The sequence below is a fragment of the Solea solea genome, chromosome 2, assembly GCF_958295425.1.
Source record: "Solea solea chromosome 2, fSolSol10.1, whole genome shotgun sequence".
NCBI lineage: Eukaryota > Metazoa > Chordata > Actinopteri > Pleuronectiformes > Soleidae > Solea > Solea solea.
In genome coordinates, this window is record NC_081135.1 from 5,270,951 (window position 1) to 5,296,629 (window position 25,679).

Below are 25,679 nucleotides of genomic sequence, written 5' to 3' on the forward strand. Positions count from 1 at the left end.
CCTTTCCTACACACACTAGACAGACACACACACACTCAGGCCTCGTCTTCCAAACACACTTACATGTACACACGGGGTATTACATAGCAGTGGGGATAAAAAGTGCTCTTACATAAATGTAAGTGTGATGCATACTGTGGGCCCAAATAGCTATATTATTATTATTTACAAACCAGACCACTACATTAAAGCCACTCGCTTCTCAATTGAAAACCAAGAACGACATAAATGTCATACAAACAAGTGTCATATTACAACCTGTAAATGTAATATAGCATATTGTCAGGTTCTTCTTTAAGAGCAGTTCGAAACATTGACGTTTTCCTTATAGTACACTTTATTACTTAAGATATTTTCTCTACACGAGCTCTGGGAGGAGGAGGAAGAGGAGGAGGCGGGGTGGAGGACAACAGGGAGGACAATGGACCGCTTAGAAAAGACACTGCAACAAGACAGCGGACGACATGGTCACATGTACGTGTCATCTTAAAGGGATAGTTCAGAGTTTCTGAAGTGTGGACGTACGAGGTATTGACTCATTATCAACACTGCCCTTGACACTCAATCGCTCAATCACAGACTGCTCACTCTTCTGCACCAAAGTCCTTCGAGAAAATCTGTGGTTTTTCAGCTCCCAGGGACACAGGAGCGACTGCTCGACTGCTTCCCTCGTTTGGCAAGTTTGTGTCATTTAAATCGGATTTCAAACACCGAAATCACAAAATAACACACACTGATACGTACTGATGGAGACAGCAGTGGATCTGTTTGATTTTAAAAATCACAGCTTTTCTGTAGGGAGTTTGGTGAGTGTTGATAAGTCAGTGTGTCACAACACTTCACACAACCACACTTCAAAAGAAGTGAACGATCACCTTAAACAGATTGCTTTTGTGGAGGAGAAGATTTAACCAATCTCATGTTTGTATGTTCGATAACCATGGAGCTGCAACCAGAAGACATTCACATGAGCCCGAGACAACGCCTGGCTGGTTCATGCCAACATTTAAAATAAATATGTTTAACAGATACTTTTAAAGCTTAAAAATCTCATTTGTTTAACGAAATCAAGAAAGCTGGGCTTTATTTTTCTAACTTTCCTGAAATCTGCTAGATTGATTTTCAACATTTCAGCATTTTTGTGAATTGTGAAGACATAATGGAAAGATTATTACGGACAAAAAAGGGTATATGCAAAGTGCTAAACTCAAGATTCAATGTTATATATAAATCTTCGTTATATATACTGTTTGGGTTGCAAGGATTTGTCATCTTCAATAAAATTAACAATATAAAAGAGTTTATATTGGTAACAACTAGCAAGGAAATACTGGATTAGACCACTGTAACCTCCAAGCATCTTAGTTTGGGTTAATCAAACAAAAATATAATATATATTAATTAGTTTAGTGACGGAGTTATACATACTGGCTGTTTCCCTGGAACCTCTCAGCTGTGCTCATGTCCTCTGAATTTAGCTTCACATTTAACGTACAGACGTGAGACTGATATACATCTAATCATCTCGTTCTCTGCAAGAAAGCAACAACAAACAAAAAAAAATGTATTCCTTTAAAAATCAAACACTTCCTTTAAATGTATCCGATTCCTTCAGCTGGCATACATTCAACTTCTCTGGATCTGGAGACGTGGAGTTTCGTGGAGATAGAAATAGGGAGCGGGCAGTCCAGATAGAAGTACAATACACATGTGAACAATCACTGATGGCACGTCAACAAATACAATGGATGTGTCCATTGTAAATCAGTGGGATGCTTGTTGTTTCCTGCACAGTACTGCAGGCTAAAAGACCTCAGAGCATTCTGGTACTGACCGTGCACGCCACCACTTTTTTGATGGTTGCGGTGGTTTTCCAGCACTGACTTTGCCCTTGGTGATATACAGTAATACAGTGAAAGCTGTGGACACATTCTCACGATAATGACGCAAAAAAGTAGAAAACGTTCTGTCTCATTGAAAAAAAAGAAGAAGAAAGAAACGGAACAGGAAAAGAAATGCAGTTTTTTTAAGTGATTACATCGATTTTTGAGTTCAAGACACTGGATTTATAGTAGTAGCAGCAGCACTAGCTACAGACAACTTAACAGTACACTCAAGTGTGTCAGATACTAACAACAACCAATAGGAGAATCACAAGCGTTTTGCAGAGAGGCTTTTTCCCTGTTCCACTCAGTCTCTGGCAGTGTCTGCTGGATCATTTGTTTCCGACCCCCCCCCCCCCCCCGTGTATTCATCAGTGACATAACCACACTCCAATGTTAGGCCAACCAGGCACAGAATTTCTCAACGCTGAACAATCAACACACAAGCACACATCTACCGTATCTACACCCACACCCACCCATGTTAGAAGCTGTAAACAAATTTCTCTCATGTCTCTAATGCATCTTTTGATTTGTTCCTTTTTTCAAAAGTCTATTTCTTTCTGTCTTTCAAGTCTTTCCCTTTGTTTTCCTTGTCCCTGTTCTCTTTCTCATATTTGTCCTTGTCTGATTTCGTCACACTGTTGTAGGAGGGTGGGGAGGCGGTGGACGGCGTCATGTCCGTTTTTTCCGAGGTGGAGTTCTCGTGGAACTTGCTGATGACCATCACGTCCTTGTCCGGGTCACGGATGCCCTCCTTCATCTTCTCCTTGTAGAGCGTGGAGGACTTCTTCATGGCCTGACGGATCATGTAGCGTCGGTAGGCTCTCTGAATGATTACGGCCGACATGTCCTCTTGTTTGCGGCGGAGGGTGGTGGTGATGGGCTCGTAAGACACCTTCGAGGGGTTGGAGGCCATGAAGCGCTCCTCCATCTGTCCGCGCAACATGTCCATCTCGCCGCCTTCGCCCAACACTCGCTTGGTGAAGGCAAACAGGATGTCGAGGCAGTGGATGCGCTCGCCACTCACCATCGGCAAGTCCATGGAGATGAGGTGGATCATATTAGGCTTGGGCATGCGCAATGGCGGATCGAGGGCATCTGCAAAGTCGGAGAGCTTACTGTACTCCATGAACTGCGTTGCGTCTGGATCGAATCGTTCCCACACTTCATAGAACATCTCAAAGTCGTCCTCACTCAGGGGCTCGGCGCTCTCCTCTGTCGCCACACTGAAGTTCTCCAGGATGACGGCGATGTACATGTTGACCACGATGAGGAAGCAGATGATGATATAGCTGACAAAGAAGAAAATGCCCACTGAGGGGTTGCCACAGTTGCCTTTGTAGGAGTTGCCCGGATGCTCCATCTGGCTGTCACAGTCAGGCTCCCACTTGTTCAGAATGGGCGCCAACAGACCGTCCCACCCACCTGAGGTGGTAATCTGAAACAAACAGAGCATACTGTTCCCAAAGGTCTCAAAATTGAACATGTCGTCGATTCCCGCCTCGCGCTTGATGTAGGCAAAGTTGGACATGCCGAAGATGGCATAGATGAACATGACCAGGAAGAGGAGGAGGCCAATGTTGAAGAGGGCGGGGAGTGACATCATCAAGGCAAAGAGAAGTGTCCGGATTCCTTTGGCACCTTTGATGAGACGGAGGATTCGGCCAATTCTGGCCAGACGGATCACTCGGAACAGTGTTGGGGACACAAAGTATCTCTCAATAACATCAGATAAAAACATACCTGGGGATGCAAAGAAAATACATCACATTAAGCACAGTTTCACTGCAACTACATTCATGTAATACTTACAATAACGATCTACTTTAAATGTATAGCACTTTTCTTAACAGATGTTTTCAAAGTGCTAAACAGACCAATCGAGCCTAACCAAATACTAAATATAAGTATGTTAAGTATGTTACTAAGTATGTTAAAATGAAGTCAGCGAGAGCGATGGGAACATGAACCAACAGCAAAATAACAAACAAAACACAAACAATAGAACAATAAAATAGGCTGTCTCCTTACCTACAATGGACAGAATCACCACCACAAAGTCAAATATATTCCAGCCAATGGTGAAGTAATAATGACGCAGGGAGATCATCTTCAGCATACACTCTCCAGTGAAAAGCACGATGAAGACCAGGTTAATCCAGAAGAGGATATCGTCCATCTCGTTGGTCTGATCGTCCGTCTCCACCATCATGGTCACCATGTTAAGGCAGATGAGGATCATGATCACAATGTCAAAGGCCTGCTTTGTGATGCAGTCAAACACGCAGCCTTGAAACGCATTCTGAAGGGAAAAGGAGAGAAAGGAATAGGGCACGTGTGATGCCGTACACCTCCACTTTCCCACATCTGAGAAATGACAATATGGCAGAATATGGGTCGGTAGGGTCTTACTGTGGGCCGAGGAATGGGCTTCTGTGGTTTCTTGGAACCCAACTTCTTCATGGCATTGTAGTATTTCTTCTGCTCTTCTGTCATGAAGATGTCCTGACCTCCAAAGTAAAGGGGGCGCGCAAACATTTGGTTATAACCGTGTACTAGGAACAATTTAAAAAGCAATGTGGACAACCCAGTAAACACCTAGTGTATGGACAACTACAGAGTGATAGTGTTTGATAGTAAGTCATCATAAACCATATACAGTATATTATAATATATAAAACATCCTCCACTCTTTTTTGTGTGCTACTTAACCACACCAACTGATATGGCGCCTCAGTCGGTCAGACAAGTGAAACCCGCAGTGAACATGGAGTACACCCCCCTCCCCCCTGCCTCTCACCCTCCTCCCCCCCGATGCCTCTTGCCATTCATTCTCGTTAGCACATGCCTGATTTCCAAACAACACATGGGCGTCAACAGAGTACACGTATAAATATGTAGGGATATGCACCCAAACAACTACACACACACACACACATACATATGTATGTATGTGTGTGTGTGTGCATTTATTACCTCTTTAGGGCCTTGTCTGGCATAAACACCGACTTTGTCACGACCAATAGTCCACAAAACTTGGTCCTAATGAGGCAGAATCTAATTTCTGAAGAGCTGATTAAGTTTAGAGCTAAGATTTGAATTGTGGTTAGGATAAAGTTAGGATTAAGCATTAACTGGTCATGGTTAAGGTTAGGGAAAACGCTTAGAAGAATGAAAGTCAAAGCAGTGTCTTAAGAAGAATAGCTACACAAACCTGTGTGTGTGTGTTTGTGTGTGTTTATATATGCAAGCAGGGTGTTTCACAGTGACTCATGCCCCCTCAGTAGTCCTTGGCAGCGGCAGGACCTCACCGTGCTTCACATAATCATTATTCTGTAGCTCAGTTCTTTCTTTAACACAGCTGTGGCACTAAATATGGCCTGACATGTTGTTTTGTTTTTCTTTGTCTTGCAAGTGATTTAATCTTTACTGTGAAATATTTTGGCATCTACAATGGCCAGAGCTACTGTGAGAACTCCACTAACTAACAATAATCAATAGTCCAATACATTGAATTCATTTAAATATTCGTTTGCATACATATCTTTGAATGAAATAAAACAAATACACATCTAATCAGCTGGCTGAACAAAGAGGAAAGACTTAAACTCTAAAGTGTGTGATGTTTTTTTAAAATGCTATCGAAATCTATGGACTGTGATCATTTGGCTCCATAATGGGAAATCTGTGCCAACAGGTATGAAAGGAACTAAACATCAAACATTACTGACATTCAATTTAAGGTCATCTATGTCTGGAGATGCCATGTGCAATTACACTCAGAGGGGTAATTATCTCAGATGCATAGATCTATTGCTGTGAAACAGCAGGAGGCCAAACCAACACGTAAAGAGGTTTGTACATACATGCCAAAGGGTTGCTGTGCAGCAGTTAGAGTAGGTAGCTGAGAGTTACTATATGCAACTTATCTTTTTCTTCTGCTGGTTGAAGTTGTCGATGATGACACCAATGAACAGGTTGAGGGTGAAGAAGGAGCCAAAGATGATGAAGATGACAAAGTAGAGGTACATGTACAAGTTCTCTTCATATTTGGGCTGCGATTCCAACTGGAACAAGAGAGTTTACATATTGTGTATCTTTCAATCCACTGCCGTAGAAAAAAAGAAGTTAAACTCATTTACAACGGATCATGAACCCTGATAAAAACCCTGAGACTTACTTGTCGAGAGTCCACAGCCGCGTACATTATGTCCATCCAACCTTTAAATGTTGCCTAAGAGCAGACGGAAAAATAAAACATGCACTCTTGAGGTCACCATTTGAGTCTCAATATTACATTATGACGTCAAACCTCTGTAATTTGTTTTCCAAAGTACTTTTTAATATTATTTATTTCAATGATATTAATAACTCATGCTGTCCAACTGATTTTATTTTCAATTTGAGTAATAAGAATCATGAATATTACATTAAAGTGTGTGTCCAATTTGTGTTGGAATGAGTCAAACATCACCTGAGTTTTTATTTATTTCTAATGAAAGCAGGGCTGTGACATACTATAATGTCTTATTGTTTAGCTCCAGCTAAATATGGCTCATAGAGTAACAGTGGGTGTGCCTCATATTCTCATGTCTGTTTTTGACAACAAAATATACCAAACCTAACCCTTTTAATTTAATAAAAAATAACATTTTTGAAGTGTCAAAACATAGTTGCATTAAATGTAACTACATAGTATACCATTTGAAATCAAAGGTAAAGGCCGTCCTACCAACTGAGAGGCATTATATGGTCGATACACATTTTACCAATACATTTCTATGACGATGCTATTAACGTAACTCTGACGCAGTTTCATGACCATACATGTGATGCACCTGTAATACAATAATAATGATGGACAGACATCATTCCCTTAATAGGGCTGGAAAATGCAATTTTCAAATTCCATTGCTTTTGTAGATCTTTTCTTGACAATAGTAACTCTGTAAATACATATATATATATATATATATATATATATGTATGTATATATATATATATATATATACTGTATGATGTTGTTGCTTTTGTCTTCATGCCACACAGTTTAAACTCACCACTTGTAACAGAGCCAGATAGCCGGCCCCGACGTTGTCAAAGTTGATTTTGACATTCTTCCAGCGGGCGCTGTCGTTCACCAAGTTCAGGCAGTCGGTCTTGTTGTTGACGATGCTGATGGGGAAGACCTCGTCGTTGGTGGTGTTGACGCAGTAGTAGTACTTCCCCGCAAACAAGTTGACGCCCATGATGCTGAAGATGAGCCAGAAGATGAGGCAGACCAGCAGCACGTTCATGATGGAGGGAATGGCCCCCAGCAGCGCGTTCACTACAACCTGGAGAGGTTGAAGCACATGAACAAACTTAGCGACTCAGGCGGTTTAAATTTGGGGCTATTTGTGGCTATTACAATCATCTAATCACTTAACTGCTCTTAAATAGGACAACTGATTTGATTGGTGGCTTCAGAGCTAGAGCGCCACTGATTTAACAACTTACAGTGTTCTTACATCATTCAAAGCTGTTTAATATGTGTGCACACGTGAAGCTCTCATCGTCATGCATGTCTACAAAGAGAATTTAACCACATCACAGTTGGAGAGAAGAAGGCGGAGAGATGAGAAGAGTAATATTTGATAAGGTAAAAAAGCAAAACAGAAAAAAACCTTAGAGAGGCGGGATGAAGTCACAACATTTTGTTTAACTGTAAATGAAAAAAAGACAAACAACAAAGAAAACAATTACAGGTCAAAAGGCACCACACAAGCAATGTCAGAAAACAATGCCCGAGAACAGATATATACTATACAGTCATCTAATGACACAGTGTAAAGAGAGAGTCATGCAGATAGAACAAGTACAAGTACAGCGCTGAAATGCAAGGAAAAGATTACTTAACAGGTGTTGTAAATGGCATGCAGTCTACGACTCAGAACCACAAAAGCAGCTAAAACCATGTAAATACCCTTCTGACACCGACGTTATGCACAATGTGCATTTGACAAAACATACTGAGGAGCTTTTCAGAGGCGAAGCAGACACGGAGGCCTGAGCCAAGCTGGATGCATGTGTGGCGTTTTAACTACAGTTCAGTGCTATTATGCTCAAAAGGTACAGAAAGTGTCATGTTTGTGACATTTTTGACAGATATAGACAATGAATCTGTGCTTAAAGATATGTTTCTACCACCTGACAAAATTAGAAGTAAGACTTTTTTTGATACTCACATCCAGTGTGGCTTAGGCCAGACAATTGTCTGTATATTTAAATATAAAAGTAATGTAAAAGCAGTGTGGCTCAACCATAATAATGGGCAAGCTGAAAGGAGCTAGATGAAATTTTATAGTGTTAAAATATAATTATTGGTTGTCTTTCCAAGAGATTGATTAAATAAATGACACCAGAACTCACATTTTATATTTTGTTTTGCACAGATCCAGGTTATAAACATTAATGTCGACTTAGTTCTCAGCAAAAACACCCTTTTAACTACACTTACAATTGTGTACTTTAACAGAACATTTTCATCAACCAAAGGAAAGCAGTCATTATGAGAGAACACAATCTAATCCTAGAAACTGCGCCAAGAATTATACTTTCAGCTCACCCATAAACAATAATTATTAAAAGTGGGGCTTTTTTTTTCTTGTCTCCATTACTTCCAACATCCTTACCCTCATGCCCTCAAACCGAGACAGGGCCCTCAGGGGCCGGAGGGCTCGGAGTGTCCTCAGAGATTTGATAGCGCTAAGCTCAGAGTAGCCCAGAGCATTGGCTACCAGGCTGACCAGGGAAACCTGAGAGAAGATAACGTCAGAGACGAGCAAGGTGAAAAGGTGAAGGATGAAAAAACAAAAAAAGGGTCCAGAGACGGTGGATTAGAATTCAGGATTTGATTGAGATAATAGAGATTTAATTATGCTTAGCAGATTTATTGTTCTAATTGTATATCATCATATGTGTTTATATTTTCTACTATATTTTAGTTCAACCTAACCTAATGCATTCAGGTACCAGGTCTGGTTGAAACTAATGTAATCGCATACACTATCCCTGTAATCCGTTCTGCCTGTGAGGTGTGAGATGTTCCCTTTTGCTGCTGTTGAGCTGTAATGCACATCACAGAGATGTGTTTGTATTGTCTAACCTGCTCAAGTAAGAGTGCAACTGTGTGCTCACCAGAAAATAAGCTTAAGTGTCTGTTGTCAAACTAAATGTTGCAGGAAAACATCTTTAAATTTCAGTTTGAAGACGGATTAAATAGTTACAAACCCGAAAGGTTTTAAATTATGTTTGAATTAATGACAGACTGGACTTACGAATGGCTGCTTCCTTAACCTTTATTTCCCTACAAAGTCACACTGAGATGAAAACGTATGTACTAATATACATACGTCCACGATGAGGAAGTCGAGCCAGCACCAGGCGTTGGTAAAGTACTTGACAAAGCCGTACGCCACCCACTTGAGCAGCATCTCCAGAATGAAGATGTAGGTAAAGACCTTATCTGCATACTCCAGCATGGTTTTGATGGTTCTCCGCTGCTCAATGTAAATGTCCTCAAACGCCTTTTGAGAGAAGGGTGACAATGGTTACAAACGCTGAAGGGAAAAAGAAAAGGTCTGAATAAGAGAATTCTGCAAAAGCAGACATTACATGGGTGTCATCCATCAATGCTTGTGCATGAAAAACAAAGTTTGTGGAGTGAATCCTTCAGACCAGCTTGAGCTCGTTGAGATTAATAATGTTCAGGAGGCTAAAAATGAAATTCATTTGGGATATTTTGAGCCACATCCACCCAAAATCCTCAACTTACCAGCGCTCCACTGCTGAGCAGGATCATGAATATGATGAAGGACTCAAACCAGTTGTGCTCCACTATGATAAAGCAGGTCTTCCTGAGTGTCCACCAGCGTTTATAATGGCTGGCCTCCTCGTTGATCTGGCAACACTGGAACCTGCGCACACAGCCTGCAGGCACCAGATACATGAGAGGAGAGACAAGTGAGACACAGGGAGAGTCCACACTGACTAAAGCAGAGTTTTTTCAATTGCAGGGCTCATTATCTAGCCAGGTGCCATTAAAGTTAAGTCATTAACCCATCATGTTGTATGTATGTCATGATTTATCAGCACCTGTTTCCACTGCTCTTTGTCGCCTTATTCCAATTCAACTTTTCCACCTCAGCCAAGCACATAGACGTATATCTATTATTAATTTCCAATACTTTGTATTTATCCTCTTCAATAGCATTCAATAAGTCGTTATACTCAGACCACGTGAAAGTCTTCACAAAAAGCTGGAGAGGTATAAACTGCTCGAGCAGAGATTATATAGCCAGAAGTGGAATGAAACCAGTCAACAAAAAATGGCAGAGTAAGTGCAGTGAAAATGTAACACTACAAATGAGGACTTTCAGTGTTTCGGGAGCAGAGCTTTGACTAGAAGGTTGACAGGAGGGGGTGGGATGTATTGGTTGCATTGTTCATAAGTGTGGCCTGCCTCTACACAGACCCAAGCTTTAATTATGTTTATACACAAATTGAAAATGAACATAAAAACAGGTGGGCAGCACCGGACTGGAGAGCATTTCCATCATAGTTTGGTGAGTGTATTGGAGACGGCAACTTTATCTGAGCCTTTTCCAACGCATATAAATAGTTATAATACAAAGAAATGCCAAACATATAGTAGAGTTTTTTTTCTAGAGTAGAAAAAACATTAGTACATAAGGAAATTCTACACATCCTTGGCACAAAAGGTCTTCATTCCACATAATATGTGTCAGATAAAATGTCAGGTTACATCCACAGATATTTGTATTCACTGTCATTCAACAGGGAGTGTAACACACAGGTGCTGAGCTTAGCAGTTACAGACTTGAAATGTGCCTCTGAAGAATTCCCTCTCCCACCTCCCTCTTTCTTGCTACCCATGATCCTCCTTTCCCACTTGTCACATCTCTCTCACCCTCTGTGAAGCAGGCCTCCGGGTCCAGAGACTCTTCTGGCTCCAGCTCCACCGAGTCGACCCCGTCTCCTGGGGGGCGAATGTCGACTGTGCTGCCCTCCGACGAGCTCAGATGCTTGGGCTCTACGTGGAGCTTCTGCACAGGCGAGGAAGAAGACAAGAGCACAAAGTTACTCGGCAGTGTTTCACAACAGAAGTGCAGTGGTTACATGAGCCAACCTTCTGAGCTGGTTATGATTGTCATTCTCCATTCTCATGTACTTCAGTGCCACAACTGTATACCTTAGTGTGGAGACTAGGCACTGTAATAGCTCACAGAGTTGGGCTCTTAAAGTCACTGAATCATCATCATCATCATCATCATCACATGCAGCATTAATCAAATGTACCTACAGGCTTTAATATTAGGTCTATTTGAGGGCTCGAATTGAATTATGTGGCAACACAGGGCATGGGGAGCTTAACATCATGGACATGCACTGTGGGTACATTTGATGTGACCTCAGATTGAGGACGAGTGCATGCAGTATTCTGGTGCATTATCAATCCAAGCCTGAAATAGTACCAAGCAGAACATGTACTTCGGTATTTTCATGTCCACTGACAAATGATCCACACAAATGTTGTTGTTTTTTCTCCAAATATTATCCCCTTAAGAAAATACTTAAATGTATTGACAAGGTCTCCCACCCTCAGAGCTAGAGTCCATCCATGCAATGAGTGCAAAACATTTTCCTCAGTGACATGAAAACACAATATTTCCATTCCTTGAAAGCAGTGTACAAGCTCCCTCTGTTTGTGTTGAAGTAGACGGATAACCACATTAGCTTACCAGCAAAAACCAGTACTGTGCACTGTTTATAAGACAGCATGTGGTCTAGTGTTGTTGTTTTTTTTTCCATCCCATTTGAAAGACATACTAAATTGGCACCCATGCATACCTAGAAAACATACAGGACTAAGTGTGGCACTCAGAGATCTTCATCTTTCTGCTCAGTGATATGCAAAACACATGTGAGGACAAGTGTTGCTGCTGTTATGCACTTCATAAAGCTCTGTCTTCCCTCCCTCTCTCTCTATCTCTCCACTCCTCTGAAGCCCTTAAACCCATGTTTGTTTTTGCAGTAATGTGCGTTACGACATCATCTGCACGGTGCGAGACATTTTGGTGTTGGTGAGGCTTCCCGTCTGCAAACGTGGTGTTACGAAGCCTCATGTGGGAAGGATTGGAACATGTCATCCTAGACAGTGCAGCAGCCCTGATTGCCGTGGGACCCAGCTAATACGGCATGGGAATGATGGAAGCATGCTGCTCGCAAGTGCATCGTTTTTTTTGGAAGGGTGTTTCCCACCTCTTTCTCACCTGCAGCAAGAGACCCATTTGACCTCTTCTGGACATGGATGATTATATGAGGCTTTTAATCTTAACATGATTTTTATCAGTATTAGAGATATTCTGTTGGTTCTAATTATGTGTTAAGCTGGTTGCAGTCAAACTGAAGTGGATAACACAGGCATTAAATGATGGAATAATCCAAAATAGTGTGTGTATGTGTAATTGTAGAACTAATCCTATATTTGAGTAGGATTCAGTATCAGTAAATGCCATGTGTTATCTATTTTGAAACCCTGCACTGATTAATTAAAATTTCAAAAATGATTTCCTTAGAAAAGAATTCTGTAACAAATCTTTCATCATTCCACAATTATCTGAGTATCACAGAAACAACAAGTACGTACAGGTTTTTCATGGGTGTATGCATGGGCTGTGAACCACACAAATGAATTTTGTCAGACAACGGCAAATTTCATTCCTCCAATTAGTCGCTATTTTCCCCTCATGTCCTCCTCCACCTCCTCTCTTCCTTCATTCTCAAGCTCAGAGTGTTGGATGGCACTCAAGTCCCAAAAAAATAAAACAAGTCAAAACCAAGCAATGAAATCAAAATCAAAGTTAGATGAGTTCATATATCAATGAAAAAGGGTGATGTTGCTCATTCCTAATGGTTTGTAACTGCAATACAGCCTGATGCTTGGAGATAAAATTATGAAGGGGGAAGGGGGGGGTAAAGGGAAAACTTACAGCATATGCTGTATGGAGGGGGTGGGGGTGGTGGGTGGGTATGAGGTAATAAAGCAAAAGGGTGGGTTTGGAGGGACGGAGGGCAGACCAGGCAAAGAACGAGAATGGGCAATCCATTGAAGGTATGGGAAAACATATGTTGTTTGTCTGTAAATGGCATAGGCAGTCCTCATGGTTAGTGCTATGGTACAATAAAGTGGTCTTACAATTCTCCTCTCACTGAAAACCTTGAGAGCGTCTGTGACACAGCTGCAATAACAAATGGGGGGTTAAACAAAAGTAAGTCAGAGACACCAAAAGCCAGCATACAACCTCAAGTCTGCTTTCACCGCTCGACCGTAGGGCAAAAGACGACAACAACAACGCACACATTTCCTTCCACGCATGTTCCACCGCAGTTGCAGTACAAACAAGTGGAATGCTCATTTTATATTGGCAAATGACATGTAACACTCACATTCTAATACAGCAGGCACATACCAAATGTTTACTGGGTTACTCTATATGCAAATAATATTCACTATTTGTAATTTGACTTAATGAACAAACCTGAGCTGCCCCCGGTTACAGGGTGTGAAGTTTAGCATAGGGCTGCACAATATATTAAATTATTAGTCATCACAATATCAACATGCTCCTTATTCATAGCACAAACGATCCATCATCATCACAAAGATTGCTTGAACTTCAATAAATGCTGATTGTTTCTTGTGCTACAACCTTACCATAATCATTTTGTCTTAATTTATCATTTTCTCCCAAGAACACTCAACACCCACAGAAATAGGAAATGGTTAAACAATTGCAACAACAGACATTGCATTTAGATTTAAATAATCATGTTTACATTTATTCAAAATTGTACTTGTTTTAAGCGTTTTATTTATTTATTTATTTCAAAAATCTTGGTTGTATGGGGTGCTTTTTTTCCCAGTAAAACCAAAATAATGCATGTTGTTGGTGTTTTCAGTGTCTACGTGTGCTGGGTCTATGTCAGCAACAAACCTAAAGCAGAAAGTCATTTAGTATTGTATACTACGGTATTAATCATATGGCCTCTTTCCAATATTTGACACCACATGCCATGTTCTCTTAATATCGTGCAGCCCGAGTTCACAGTTAATGTGAGTGAGCATTGCCTGATCTAAATGTGTAGCATGTGGTGCCATGGCTAGAAATAGTCTCCAGAGTTGTTTTGAATCACAGGGAATTGGCACCACACCCACAGTGACAGGCTGACATCCCCAGGGAGCACAGGCCCGATGCTCTGTCAGCAGTGGCAACACACAACAACACACCTGCCATTTGCTCTGAGGCCACAGACAGTTAACTACAAAATTACGATGTGAAAATTATAGTATGTGCCAGTGGGGGAGTTCTTTTTTTCTAATTGTGGAATATTTAATTTAGATTCACATTTGGCAGTGTTATAGAGCAGGATTAGATCTTCCCTGCCTCATTTATCTCGTTCTAATGCGTTCAACGATAAATCAAACAGTTTGCATTTGCTCGCAAATCAATCATGTAACACTGACCACAACACATACAGTACACACTCTAACAGGCACATGAATAAAGTGAACCTGATACAAGGGTCAAAAGCAAATTAGTCATTATTTGTCATGGCTGTTGCTTGTTCTCCTGCCAAAGGCCTTTAGAAATCCAGAAGATTCCCTCAGCTGCACAGCATGATGCATGTACAAATGAGTCAGCAGGTTATTTTCAAACTGCTTGACTTCTCTATGCAAATCTATGCAACTGACTTCAGTCAGACACTTAACTATTGCACATAATATGTTGAGAAGGAACTAATCAAATAAAAGCATTGCTCGACTCCTAGGTTTCCTACAGCCTGACAGACACACCAGCCAATCACTCCTCTTACCTCTTTGCTGCCCTCCACGTCTGACGAATCGCTGCTGAAGTCCTCCGTGTTGAGGTTCTCAAAGTCGGACTCGCCCACAGCAATAGGCACTGTGACTGTCAGGCTGGGGTTATGAATGAATGACATGTAGTCACATTCCTCTATGGGATATTTCACCGTAGTGTCCCCACCAGCTCTGACTCCTACCACCAGCCCCCCTCCTGGCCGACCATTGCCCTCTGTTATGTACACCCGACTTGGTTCTTTGGTGATCTCCACTGTAGTGTGATTGGAGATGCAGTTGCCCTTGCCGTTGCTGTGTAACTCATCCAAGGGTTTGCTCTCCTCTGCCAGGCCGGTTGCCTTACTTGCCCCGCCAAAGCAGTGGCTGCGCAGGAACTGGCGCACTGTGGACTTGATGAAGGCGATACCCCGCTGGATGCGTCCCACTGCAATCTGCAGGTTGTTCATCTCGCTGTCGTCGTCAGTTGCTGCCAGGTTGTCAGCACTGAACGAGCTCAGGAGGAGAGCCAGGAAGAGGTTAAGTACCTGGGAAGAAATAAATAATCAGACACTTGCTCTCACTGAGGACTAATACATTTTAAGTGACGTTGTAAACTGCTCTGGTCCTGCACCAAAATCCAGACAAATAATTAATGATTTCATCTTGGCAGACACAATGAGTTATTCGAAGCTAAAAATGCTGTATTTCTCTATAGACTTTGGTGTGGTAGAGTAAGCTGTTCACAAATTCCTATTTCCAGCCAAAGACGACTGTCTAAAGGTTATATAATTTGGAGAACATATTGTAGACCTTTTGTTTTAAAGTAGTTTAAATCTGTTTTTCCCTGCTGCCAGCCATGTATTCAGTAACCAAATGTCAGCCGGGATCATGGTAACTCTAGGCACTAGGGGTGAACACAGAGCATTCCACTGTACCTCATCAAACCACTCCCATTAACAATATTCTCACTATTATGGGAAAAAAAAGAAAAATGACGTCATACCACAAGGTTTCCGATGACCATGACCATCATGAAGACTATTAGGCACATGCTCTGTCCCGCCACCTCCATGCAGTCCCACATGGTCTCGATCCACTCCCCACACAGCACCCGGAACACGATGAGGAAGGAGTGGAAGAAATCGTGCATGTGCCAGCGTGGCAGCTCGCAGTCCTCAGAGATCTTACACACACACTCCTTGTAGCTCTTGCCAAACAGCTGCATGCCCACCACAGCAAAGATGAAGACAATGATGGCCAGCACCAGAGTGAGGTTCCCCAGAGCACCCACAGAGTTACCAATGATCTTGATCAGCATGTTTAAAGTAGGCCATGACTTGGCCAGTTTGAACACTCGAAGCTGTTTTTGAAAGAAGAATGAAAAGGCTGTTACATGTGTTTGAGAATGGGGCTTTTTACATATGTAACAGTGTGGTTCAAATAATGCATTTTGAGCTAAGATGTCGGGCTGACATTCCAGCAACTAACCATTGAAACAACAAGCTGTGGAGCTTTGAAGGTGCTAGAACTAAGATGTCTGTTTCCTTCTGCTCCCATGTTCCATTTTAAATTCTGCTCATTTTTGTTACAGTTATAAAAGTTATAAAACATCTTATTTAAAAGCATAATAGCCAGCCTACTTTTTTTATTTCACTGTTGTAGCCTTGAACAGTCTCGCTGTACAGCAGCAGATAAAAAGCTTAGTAGATGAGCAGAACAAAACACACTTTGTCCCAAAGGCTTCACACCTCTGGGGCCTTTCATACCTGGCACACAATGATCTCATTACATCATCACCTCATTAATAACATGCACGTAATTGGCCTTAACCCAGCAGTAGAAGTTTATCTTTAACTTTTCTCATCTAAAAAGTTGATACATTATGTAATCATAGTTTTTTCCCCTGACAGCACTCTTACCAATCTAAAGGACCTAAGCACAGACAGGCCCTCGACGTTGGCCAAGCCAAGTTCCATTAGACTGAGACTAACTATGATGCCGTCAAAGATGTTCCAGCCCTCCTGGAAGTAGTAGTAGGGATCCAAGGCGATGATCTTGAAACACATCTCTGCTGTGAAGATGCCTGTAAACACCTGATGATGGTGTGATGGTGGGAGGGGGGGCAAAAGTTAGGTTTCACACTCGAATCTGAGTAATATTTTTCAATTACTGTCCATGTCCAGTCAGCATTTGGAAGCAAATCACACAATACTTGCCAGGTTTCCAACTGAGAGGACAGTGTCAAACTCATCGGTCATGGGGTAATGCTCCAAGGCCATGAAGAGGGTGTTAAGGACGATGCAAATTGTGATCGCCAGATCCACAAACGGGTCCATCACCACCATGTTAACGACATCCTTGATTTTCAGCCACGCTGGACAACAATCCCAGATCAGACAGGTGTTGGCAAATCTATACCAGCAGGGGGGGCACTTCTGTCTTGACTCTTCCAGCTCTGGAAAAAGAGTGACGAACACAATCTGTTACGATGTTCCGGATAAATTGATTTTTACTGTTGTTCTATTTCTCTTCAGATTAAAAAAAAAGGAAAATGACATATTCAGGGCCAAAATGATGTGATTTGGTCCAGACCTTCCATCGTGTTGGTGAGGATACTGGCCACACTCATGGCTCTCTGTCGGGGTCCGGGCTCTTCAAGATAGTCCATGGACGGCTTGCGAAAGCCTTTCCGACGTTTTTTCAGCTCTGTATCTGTAGTTGTACCCTAGAAAAAAAACATTTTTAATGTTAAATAGATAATTATATTATATTTAAACAAACCAAGCAGAGTGAGAGGTGTGCGTAGAATGTGACTCGTCCACCACCCATATGAATATGAATATGAATTTATGTTCTGGCCTTACACACATATACTTCACCGACAAGTATTTTCATTTTATGAGCCCTCAATAGTTCTTTTACTAAATTAAGACTAATGTCTGTAGTATGAAAAAACACCAGTGATGTCAACTAAAGGAATGTTGGGACATAAACTTGAGGTGAGTCATGAAATGAATAAAGCATGAAATAATGAAGTCACCTCAGGCAGCAGGAGACCTACAGGGGAGGTTGTTACAGACGTTCCACCGACCAGTGACACAACACCGTTGCAGTCTACAGCGCAGTGCATTTTGCCATTGGCAGGCAACATAACCCGCGGCGCCCCAAGGCTCGTCTGACTGACGGCGCTGCAGCGGCGCTCCAGGCGCCGTGGCAGGAACAGAGAGCCTCTGCGACTGTCATTCTCCTCGAAGGTGCTGTGCTCATCGTCGGCGAAGTCGTTCTCGGAGCCCATGTCGCGTGCCCGGCCGCGGAAGCTGAACAGGCTCGCTCGGCTGTTCCTCCGAGGTGAAAGCAGGGATCCACGAATACTGAGGAGAGACTGATTCAGAGAGAGAAGGAAGGAATAGGGGAAACATTTGGTTAGATACTGGAGGGAGGTACAGTATAGACCTGGGGTCAGTCAGTGTTGGGTGTGTTCCAGCAAGAAGTGAAGACAGCGGCAGAGGAAAGAATGAAGAGATGGAAAAGTAATGTTTTGTCGATGTGAGGGGTGATTTGGTTTGAACAGACATTTGGGGCATAAACTAAAGCCCCTTTTCCACCTATAACCCCAGCTCAGCAGCTTTAGGTTGCTTTTCCACTACAAAATACTGTACTCAACGTGGGCGGAGTCATCAGTTAATAAATTAATAGTTAATTAAAATATTTGGGTTTGTGATCAGCAGTGCTATCGCTAATTTCACCAGGCTCCTCTGTTAAATATTGAGATTTTAGACATTTCACTGGTAATTGTTGGAGATTAACCCACATTTTTAGGATTGTAAAGACTTTTTAACTGATCTACAGTTCGGCATTGTTCGGCTTGATTCTTGTGTCGGGCATCTTGCTCATGACGGCACTCCAATTACTATGCTAGTGTAAAGCCAAAGTTTGGGCTACAAGAATGCTACAACCCTGTGGCATATCTGACACTTTTTTTTAATATAAAAAAGTCAAATTAATACGGGTCTGAAAACTATATCTATATAATCAATTATCAGTAAATCTGCTGAGTCACTCAAGTGTTCACCTGGTTGGGGGAGGAACATCTCTTCTCATAAGAGAGCCGATTGGCATCAATAGAGAAGCGGAAGCTGGATCTTTTGATGCTGTCCTCAGACTCAGACTTGTGGAACTTCCGCCCTTCCCTCTCTTCTTCCTCCTCCCGCTGCTTCCTCTTCTTCCGCCTGTTGCGTCGCTCCTTGGCACTTTTTGAGCTCAGCTTAGAAGTCCCTGAGGAGGACTCGGCGGTGGGGCCCCCTCTCCCGCTGTACTCTCCGCTCTCCGTGGCTGCTGCTGCGGCAACCTGCCAGCCAATGGGAGCACAAACACAGTTGTCATGGCGACCGGTGCCTGTCTCAAAGGCTCCTGCGGAATGGAGCGGAGGAGAAAGCCTGGCAGCTGAGAGCAGCAGCAGCAGCAAGAAGAGCCAAATAAGCCTCAGACACCTTCTAAAAATGGACGCCTGATTTCTGAATATCAATGTGTCCGGAATATCCAGACATCAGACATTCAGAAACACTGAACACTGTATTTCATCTACAGGTCAACAGGTAAACAAAACTGCAACAGGAAAAACAAATAGCTAAATAAATAAACAAAACAAACAGGTAATTACACTCCTATGACCACTGATCAAATTAGAGGCTGAGATTTAATATCACATGCATACTGTCTTAGTTCTACAGAGATATATTCATGAGGTGAAGGTGCTTATACATTTATAAAATGTTTAAATTATATATTCGGGAATGTGCTTCTGAAACTTCTTTCTCATATTTTCCACATGTCATTATCAGTTCCCAGCTCATTTTGTCATGTACCCTTTCAACCATCCCACCTATTCTGTTCCACATGTTCAAATGATTTTATAGTAGCTTAAAATAGGTATTTAGAAAATGTTTTGGCCATCATTAATCTAAGATTTGATATACTGTATATTTCTAACTAGATAATGTTGATAATGTAGATAATATATATATATACATGTATACGCATTTGAGAACCTGTGACACAATGCTTTCTGAGACTGTTTCTCGATCAACATTAATATGACGATAATTTCTGATTCCTTATATTTGCCAGACGGAGTCTCATGAATGTGAACTTGTTGCACTCATCCATGTGTTTCATGTGTAGCAGGACAGAAATAGACTGAGTGGCTTTGTTGTCATATGCTTCAAAATTACTGGCTGGCTGTCTAGTAACATTACTATCCCTGAAATTGAGCTTCTAAATAAACCTTTAATTTTACAATAGTGCCAGTGACAATATCATCCACTGACATTTTACTTGTACTCTGTGTACATCTGGTAATTTTTGATATATATATATATATTTTTTTTTTTTATCTCCTGACCCCCACAAGTGCAGCAGTCATCCAGGGAATTGAATTCTCTAGTTGTCTGGGTAACGCTGCTCAAGACTAATCCTAAAAATCAACAGACTCCCTAGTTACACGTCGAGAAACTCATCTGTTGTGTAATCTCTCCTCTCTCTTTAGCGGGGTCAAACATTGCCGTCTGAATCCACTTCCCTGTAAACCAATCCTCAATAAAATCACTTTCTGAAATCTGAGATAGCCACTCCTATGTAACGTAACCTGTACCTTTGTTGTAACTTGATTTAAAAAGGACAAAAAAAATAAAAGCTCCTGCCTGTGCCTCCTCCTGCTGCCTCTTCAGCTGCTCCAGCATGGCCTGAAACTCCTCCTCCTTCTGCTGAGCCTCCTCGATGGTCGCCTGGTTCTGCTCGTCATAAGCCATGGCCACCACAGCCAAGATCAGGTTGACCAAGTAAAAGGAGCCCAGGAAGATCACCAGCACGAAGAAGATCATGTAAGGTTTCCCAGCAGCACGCAAAGTCTGATGGTCCAGAAAGGACAGGAGAGAAGGGTTGGTGTTAGGAAGACTTTTATTGTGAAATTTGACTCTATGAAGAGTCCTGCCCACCTGCTGGTAGAGATTTTCCCAGTAGTCCTGGGTCATGAGTCGGAACAGAGAGAGGAAGGCCCAGCTGAAGGTGTCAAAGCTTGTGTAGCCATAATCTGGATTGCGACCAGCTTTCAAACATATAAAGCCTTCTGGACAGAACCTGTCAGGACACACGAGTAAAATAAAACACACCACTTTACTGTATGTCTCCCTAAGTTTCTCTGTTTGTGCATGCCTTTACTATGATGTGTACTGATGTATCGTAAGGGTCAGATACTGTATATTCAACCTGTTCTGTGATACATTGGTCAGACTCTGTGGTTTTAAAGTGCACAGTGGACTCTTAAGCTTAAAACATTCATTTTTTAGGAGCTTTTCCTGCCAACATGGCTTGCGAACACTTAGGAGGTGACAGCTACTTCGTTTATTCCTCATCTAAAAGTGTTTAAAAGAACAAGAATTTCAGGTTTGATCTGAAGGTCATTCGAGTCCAACTGTCTTGATTGATATCTGTTTTATTAGTATATAATACAGCGTGTTTAGGCCAAACCATTTTGCCAAGACATGTTAAATAAAATGCAGCCACAGTTAACCACTTTGTTTTCCTGCTAAGCCTCAGTGCGGTGGTGAGTGTCAACACCAATAGTCTATGCTCAGCTTTGTGGTGCATCTAATTGGCCATATAAATAAAACATGTCAAGTCTTACCCAGCGCCACTGCCATTCCCACAGATCAGAGCATCTCTACGGCCAGGGAGGTAATAGTAATTATCTAGAAAAGAGAGGAGACAGTGGGACGGCACGTCAGAGCCTCATCACAGGAGTGAAGCAGTGCATTATGAACAAAACAGGAGAGAAAATAAAGACAAAATGCTTATGGTGCCATGTACAATTTTCATTGGGTGAAGGATTAAAGGAAAGTCCTGATTCATTCTTTGATTTAAAGTAAACAGCATTAGTTGATTGTGTGAGTGTGACAAGTGGCCGGTTATGGGTCCAGTGTGTGTCCTTAATCCCTTTAAATAATGTGCATTCCATATGCTTCAAGCAAACAGAGAACAATGTCATCTTTTCTGCGATGCAAATGCCACTGTAGTTGCTTCACAGCACTCACAGGTGTTGAAAAGGGTGCTGTGAGTGGAGTCACAATCCGCAGCCTCACCCTTAAATGTCACAGATTCTCGCTCACAGCACCTTTACCTTCTCAGGAATATCATATAACTTGTTTAATGACTAATTCAGTCACATTTAAACTGTTGTGATGTCAGGAATTATCACATCTGAGCAAGTTTAACCACTTTGTCTCTCGCTCTCTCTCTCTCCCTCTCTGTCTGGCATCAGCTTGTCATGTAGCTAATGCACGTCTCCTCTATATCCTGCTGGGGGGTCCGTGACTCACCCTCCTCAACCACTTACGGCTGCTCCTGCCACACAGATGAGCTATGGGAGAATGATGAAGGATACAGAGGGGTGAAAGTAGAGGGTTTTATTGTTGAGGCGATTATACGCCGCATTTGTCGCATTCCCCCACCAGCCCTCGTTAAGGGAGCGCAGCCCCTGCTCCCAGCCCTTGCTGTCACTCCCTATCATGCCCGACCTCCCCTACACAACCACCACCGTCCTGACCTATCTCTGTATAGACACAGTAGCTAGTATGTGACTCAGGCCGTCTGTGGAGGATGCTAACTTGACACCAGTTAACCCCTATGTGGGCCTGGCAGACGTGTAACAACAGTTTCACACTTGGCTTACTCTCATCGCTGTAGTACTCTGTCCAGTTGAAGGGGTTCTCCGCGCGGTTCTGCACAAACGTGGTGTTGATATCGATCGAGGTGTTGCTGAAAAACATGGCGTCATCGCCGGTGATGTTGCTGCCGTTGGTGGCATTGGCACTGGCAATGGGCATGCGCACGCACTTCTGCCTCAGGTTGCCCATGAAGAGCTGCAGGCCAATGAGGGCAAAGACGCTGAGGCAGAACACAGTGAGGATCATCACGTCCGACAGCTTCTTTACCGACTGGATCAGGGCACCGACAATAGTCTTCAAGCCTAAAAGATAGAAAGGGCAAGGGTCGGGAGTGGGACAACACAGACTCATTAGTGTTTGTTTATTACAGCCACAAGTGCAAAGAAGAGTCTAGTGAGCTAATAGTAGCAAGCAGCCGTGGGGGGGGGGATCTGCAATGGAGGCTCATGTATGAACTGCTTTCTGTCATACAGGAACCAGGATGGTGCAGATCCTGCTAGTCATGGAGAAACCACGAGAGAGACTTACAGATCACAGGCCCATTATTGTGCTATGGGCACTGCCAGTAGTGGTCTTAGGGGAAATTATTCGAATGTCTTTGTGTGTTAATGTCCAATTATCTGACTGTAATAACTGTGAAACTGTTAAACTGAGCTCTCTTTTAGTGCAGTTGCAAAGAGCAACACAAGGTGACACATCCTAATGTCACGCATGCTGGCACACAACTATAAACCAGAGTGTCAAGTGTAGTGGGAAACAAAGTCCTGCTATTCCCCTGACCACTGAATTTTCTGATCTCATATTTTTCTCATGCAGACGCATGAGGAAACAGGAAATCCACACCAGAGAGAGGAAATGCTTTCTCAGGATAAGTCTGTTTATAGCACTGAGAAAAAAGTTTTTAAAGTGCTGACCATTTTCACTAGAGTGGTACTTGTTGACAGAAGCAACAGCTTATCAGAGGGACATTTTTGGAAATGCACATGCTGGCTTTCCTACTGAAAGTTTACAGTATATAAGGAGATTAGCCAGAAGCAGATTATGTTAGATTTGTTTAGGAAGAGCTGCTGTTTCATGGCGGGTCAGTTAGTTGTGGTCTTTGCTGTGGTTATGGTGTCTTTTTGGTCTTGAAGAGCAATCAAAGCACTGCACCTATATGGAATTAGATTTGTGTCAATATTTATTTCAACATATTTTAGGAAGCAAACAACACGTTATGAATTGAGAAAACAAAAATGAACCACAAAAGGGTTAGGGTTAATGCACCAAATTGCAAATAAAATATTGATTTAATCATTAAAAAATATTGTATTTGATTTGTTTGAAAATACCATTTTTGTTTGCAATGATTGGAATTTTGTGTGCTCCGACTCTTGTGTTTGCACTCCCACTTGTTCTTTGAACTCCCTGTTTTGTTTTTGAATGATTAGATCGATATTTTACTTGCAATTTGTGTATTTTGATTCTGCGGTTTATTTTTGTTTGACTATTAATTCATAAAGTGTTCTTCTTAAAAAGTGTTGTTTGAAAATATTCACACAAATCAAGCCTTTTTGCAAGGCTCAGTTAAACACCTGCTTACTTTAAGTGATTACTTTCACAGTCATAAGTGGTAACAATCTCATTGCATTCTCTGTAAGAAACGATTACCTTTTACATTCAGAATAATGTTGCTTGCAAAAAAAACCATGAACATTTTAGCTCTACACCCAATTATCATGTGATTTCTAACAAAATACTGGACCTTGTTACTGCTTCTTCCATCTTTGTGAATACAGCAAATATACGGTAAACACAAATATAATTGTTTTAAGGGAAGAAGAAGACTTGTTGGGCTTGTACTGATCTTTGCACTGCTACACAAATGTGATTTACATCATTTACATTAGAGTTTGCCTGAATGGTTGACCTGTGACCTTTTGTTAGTTTGTGATGTCAATGGTGTTAGTGTGTGCCACATTACAGCCCCCGCTGACCATATCACAATTTCTCCAAAGAAACACACAACATTGAACAAGTCATGCACAGGAAAACACAGAGAGGAGGAACCCTACACACACAAGTGCTTGCCACCAGAAAATCTGCTTTTGCAATGTCTCATGCAAAAAGGAAAAAGAAATAGTGCACAAAATCTACGCGTGAGGCTCCTAAGGCAAGAATAGATTTCAGCCATAAAGAATTCTGCCTTAAAGGATGTGTCTAAAAGCTAAGAATCCTGTCAATCTGTGCAGATTGGAGCCAGATTCCAGCTTTTACTGGCCTTGGGACGAAGGCAGCATGAGGTACGGCGATTGGTGTCATATGCTTAGCTAAAGTGAGATGAGCTGGGGGGGTGGGGGGATTGGCGGGCGAAATGCCAGTTAGCTATTAGCATTTCATTAACCCTATGGACCTCGATGGCTCTCTCACCTGGGATGACTGAAATAGTTTTCAGGGCTCGTAGAACCCTGAAGGTTCGTAGTGCTGAGACATTGCCCAGGTCCACAAACTCTGTGACATATCTGTAAGGGAAGGGAGGGGAAGAGGTGGGGCGGGGGGGGGAGATTGGGTAGCAGGGAATTTTTGGAAGGGTGCAGGATACACACACGCATACATACATACACACACACACACACACACACACACCAAACAGGCACCCACACACATGGCGTGACAAGACAAAAGGGTGGTGGGAGGGGTGGGGGTGGGAGGAAGGGGCAGAGGAAGGAACGGCAAACGGTCACGCACAGAGGACACATGGCAGGAGTGCTGGCAGCAGGCGCAGGCGGCCTTACCTGGTATAACTGAGATAGTTTTCAAAGCTCGCAATACTCTGAATGTGCGCAGAGCTGAAACATTGCCTAGGTTTACAAACTCTGTTATATACCTGCAGGATCAAATGCACAGTTACTACACAGAATTGCACAGGCACAGAGCCATTTAACGCGCGCACACACAAACATCGGAGAAATAAAACCACCATCATCAGTCACATTATAATAGCATCATTTTGACATTGTGTGCGATCACTGAGTAATATTTCAAAACACTGTGATCACAACTCAAATTCACTGTGCACCTTCCTGCTGAAGGCTATATTTCGTTTCAAGACAAGAAGCCGGAGTCACTGAGGCATAGAACAAATCTGGGCCAACATACTTCACGTTGTAG

At 42.2% G+C, this 25,679-nt stretch overlaps 1 protein-coding gene across 4 annotated transcripts in view; it reads right to left on the bottom strand.

The window, feature by feature from the left end:
• Positions 1 to 313: 313 nt before the first annotated feature.
• scn1lab (sodium channel, voltage-gated, type I like, alpha b) overlaps positions 314 to 25,679 on the bottom strand; it is a 37,280-nt gene continuing 11,914 nt past the window's right edge. For 2 of the 4 annotated variants that reach the window (XM_058623421.1, XM_058623423.1), the window contains exons 6-27: positions 24,939 to 25,030; positions 22,535 to 22,831; positions 21,491 to 21,554; positions 20,802 to 20,943; positions 20,508 to 20,714; positions 18,881 to 19,156; positions 17,849 to 18,190; positions 17,401 to 17,533; positions 17,025 to 17,263; positions 16,728 to 16,901; positions 15,812 to 16,168; positions 14,826 to 15,353; positions 10,858 to 10,993; positions 9,703 to 9,857; positions 9,281 to 9,454; positions 8,561 to 8,683; positions 6,947 to 7,222; positions 6,067 to 6,120; positions 5,816 to 5,953; positions 4,299 to 4,403; positions 3,918 to 4,188; positions 314 to 3,629 (exon numbers count right to left, since the gene is read on the bottom strand). In XM_058623421.1, the coding sequence (XP_058479404.1) occupies positions 2,437 to 3,629; positions 3,918 to 4,188; positions 4,299 to 4,403; positions 5,816 to 5,953; positions 6,067 to 6,120; positions 6,947 to 7,222; positions 8,561 to 8,683; positions 9,281 to 9,454; positions 9,703 to 9,857; positions 10,858 to 10,993; positions 14,826 to 15,353; positions 15,812 to 16,168; positions 16,728 to 16,901; positions 17,025 to 17,263; positions 17,401 to 17,533; positions 17,849 to 18,190; positions 18,881 to 19,156; positions 20,508 to 20,714; positions 20,802 to 20,943; positions 21,491 to 21,554; positions 22,535 to 22,831; positions 24,939 to 25,030 (5,476 nt within the window). In that variant the 3' untranslated portion in view covers positions 314 to 2,436. Of the gene's footprint in view, positions 3,630 to 3,917; positions 4,189 to 4,298; positions 4,404 to 5,815; positions 5,954 to 6,066; positions 6,121 to 6,946; positions 7,223 to 8,560; positions 8,684 to 9,280; positions 9,455 to 9,702; positions 9,858 to 10,857; positions 10,994 to 14,825; positions 15,354 to 15,811; positions 16,169 to 16,727; positions 16,902 to 17,024; positions 17,264 to 17,400; positions 17,534 to 17,848; positions 18,191 to 18,880; positions 19,157 to 20,507; positions 20,715 to 20,801; positions 20,944 to 21,490; positions 21,555 to 22,534; positions 22,832 to 24,938; positions 25,031 to 25,303; positions 25,396 to 25,679 lie in introns of all 4 variants that reach the window. The other 2 variants (XM_058623424.1, XM_058623422.1) reach the window with 2 other exon arrangements.